Below are 2,197 nucleotides of genomic sequence, written 5' to 3' on the forward strand. Positions count from 1 at the left end.
TCAATTGTTGGCTTAATTTTCCTAAAGAGCACTGAATTGACTCAATATCAAGTATTACCTGCCCAACCATTATAGCACCCCTTTACACCATCACATAATCACCATAATAAGCAGCTATATATATATAAAAAAAAAGCACCTCACAGCCTAATATGTATTACTTGCACATTTTGTACAAATTAGGTGCATGGTAAAGTGGAGCAAAAATAGAAAACTCCAGATTTCACCAAGATGTCAAGTTTTACATTTTGATAAGATGTAACTGAACTGGCAAAAAATGGTTAAAGCAAATAACCAAATAATAGAGGATAAAAGTATCCTATAACCAAGTAAACACCTATTAGTCCTTCCCCTTTAAGAATTTTAAATAAGGTCACATTTTTCATTCAACAAACATTTATTGAGCACCAGCAACTGTGCTAAGTGCTAAGGAATATAACTGTGAACAAGATAAACCAGGCTCCCGCTTTGACCAGATACTTCTGTTTTTTCTGATCTTGCTAACTACTACATAATACTTGTTCTCTGCTAGAATTATATTTTTGGGAAAGTCAGAGTCATACGAGGCCTCTTCTAGAATACTTTAAAAGTTTCTTTATGGCAAACTTGACAGAAATCTTTGTTTAACTTTGAGAAGAAAACGATGGTCTCGAGCATCCTTTCGACAAGCATGTAGAAGGTCGAGTTAGCTCTCAAATAACATGGCGGCTGGCGGCCAACGGCACGGTTCAGACCATTCGGTTGCGCTTGTGGGTTGGGGAGTCTGTGACACTATCCCCGCACTGGACCGAGGTGCGCTTGCGGGTCCCCCCACTGTCCAGGCGGAGGGCCAGTTCTTCTGAGTTGAAGGGGTTCAAGTCGTCCTCGAGGAAGCTACTTTTTCGGCGCCCGCCGCCGGTGCCATTGGTGGCGACGCCATTGGTGGCGACGCCATTGCTGGTGACGCCATTGGTGGCGACGCCGCTGGCTTGAGGCGGGGAGCCGGGTGCACCAGATCTCACGCTGATGCTCGCCATGGCACCACTGAGGCCATGCAGGGCGATGGCCTCGTGGAAGGGCTGCAGGTCGACGTCTACGGACGAACTGGATTCAGTAGCTGTGGCCTGGCCGGTGGCTGCGGCGGGCGGCTTCGGCGGCGTCCTGGGGGTGCGCGATGATGGAGGTGCGGGGGGCACTTTGCCACACAGGAAGCTAATCAGGTCTTCGCGGAGAATGGTGCTCCGGCCCTTCTTCACCCACTCCAGGACGTCTTTGATGCGACGCTGGTAGCCAACCTGGACGCCCAGGTCAAAACTTCGTTGGTGGGCATCCCCGCTCTCTTTGTAGAGACTGGTCACGGCCATGGCCGCATTCTGGAAGGGGTCCCACATGGACAGTTCTGGCTGTTGGCACCCGGAATCCTTGTAGAGCTGGGCCACGGCGGTGGCAGAGATCTGGAAGAGGTGCCACAGCCTCTGCTGCTCGCTCTTGAGCCCCGCTGCCTCAGCGGCCGCCTCCTCCTGCAGCTCAGGGGGCAGCTGCTCTTCCTGCTCGGCCTCGGCCAAGCACTGGCGTTCCCACTTGGAGAACCAGTGCTCCGCGACCTCGGCCTCGCCCTCCTTCGGCTGCTCCTCCATCCTCCTCCTCCTGGCCGCTCGTCTCCTCCACCGCCGCCGCCTCCGCCTACTCTTGCTCCTCCACCTCCACCTCACCTCCTGCTCCGAGCTCCCCTCCTCCTTCTGTGGCCGCCGCCTCCTCCGCGTGCGCCGGCGGGCGGTCGCGCGGGCGGCGGGGCCCTGAGGCCAACTGTTCCGGCGCGCGCCGCCCGCGGCCCTGGTGCACGCCCCGCCCCGCCCCGCCCGGCCCGGCCCCCAGCTACGCCGCGGAGATAACTCCGCAGCCGCCGGCGCCGCCTTGCTGCCCCCTTCCGGCCCCGCAGTCCGCTCCTAGGGCCCCCCCATGGCGCCGCGGCCTCCCCGCAGCCGCCGCTGCTGCCGCCTCGGTCGCCGCCGCCGCCGCCGCCGCCTCAGCCGCGGTCCCGCAGCTCGGCCCCAACCCCCGCTCCGCCGCGGCTGCCGCACCAAGAACTCGGAGGGGGACCGGCTGGAGCGCTGCCTCAACGCGGCGCTTGCCTACCACTTGGCCCCCTTTTCACACATTTTTGAGACTTGTCGGCTTCATCCAATGAGCTGATCAAATTTTACATCCTATGTTGCCA

At 57.6% G+C, this 2,197-nt stretch overlaps 1 protein-coding gene across 1 annotated transcript; it reads right to left on the reverse strand.

Moving 5' to 3' along the window:
- Positions 1 to 378: 378 nt before the first annotated feature.
- On the reverse strand, positions 379 to 1,789 carry HAPSTR2 (HUWE1 associated protein modifying stress responses 2). The gene has a single exon (XM_036106013.2). It carries the CDS (start codon positions 1,614 to 1,616, stop codon positions 729 to 731), a length of 888 nt encoding a protein of 295 aa, XP_035961906.1. The 5' UTR covers positions 1,617 to 1,789; the 3' UTR covers positions 379 to 728.
- Between the last annotated feature and the right edge of the window lie 408 nt (positions 1,790 to 2,197).

The sequence above is a fragment of the Halichoerus grypus genome, chromosome X (assembly GCF_964656455.1).
Source record: "Halichoerus grypus chromosome X, mHalGry1.hap1.1, whole genome shotgun sequence".
Taxonomy (NCBI): Eukaryota; Metazoa; Chordata; class Mammalia; order Carnivora; family Phocidae; genus Halichoerus; species Halichoerus grypus.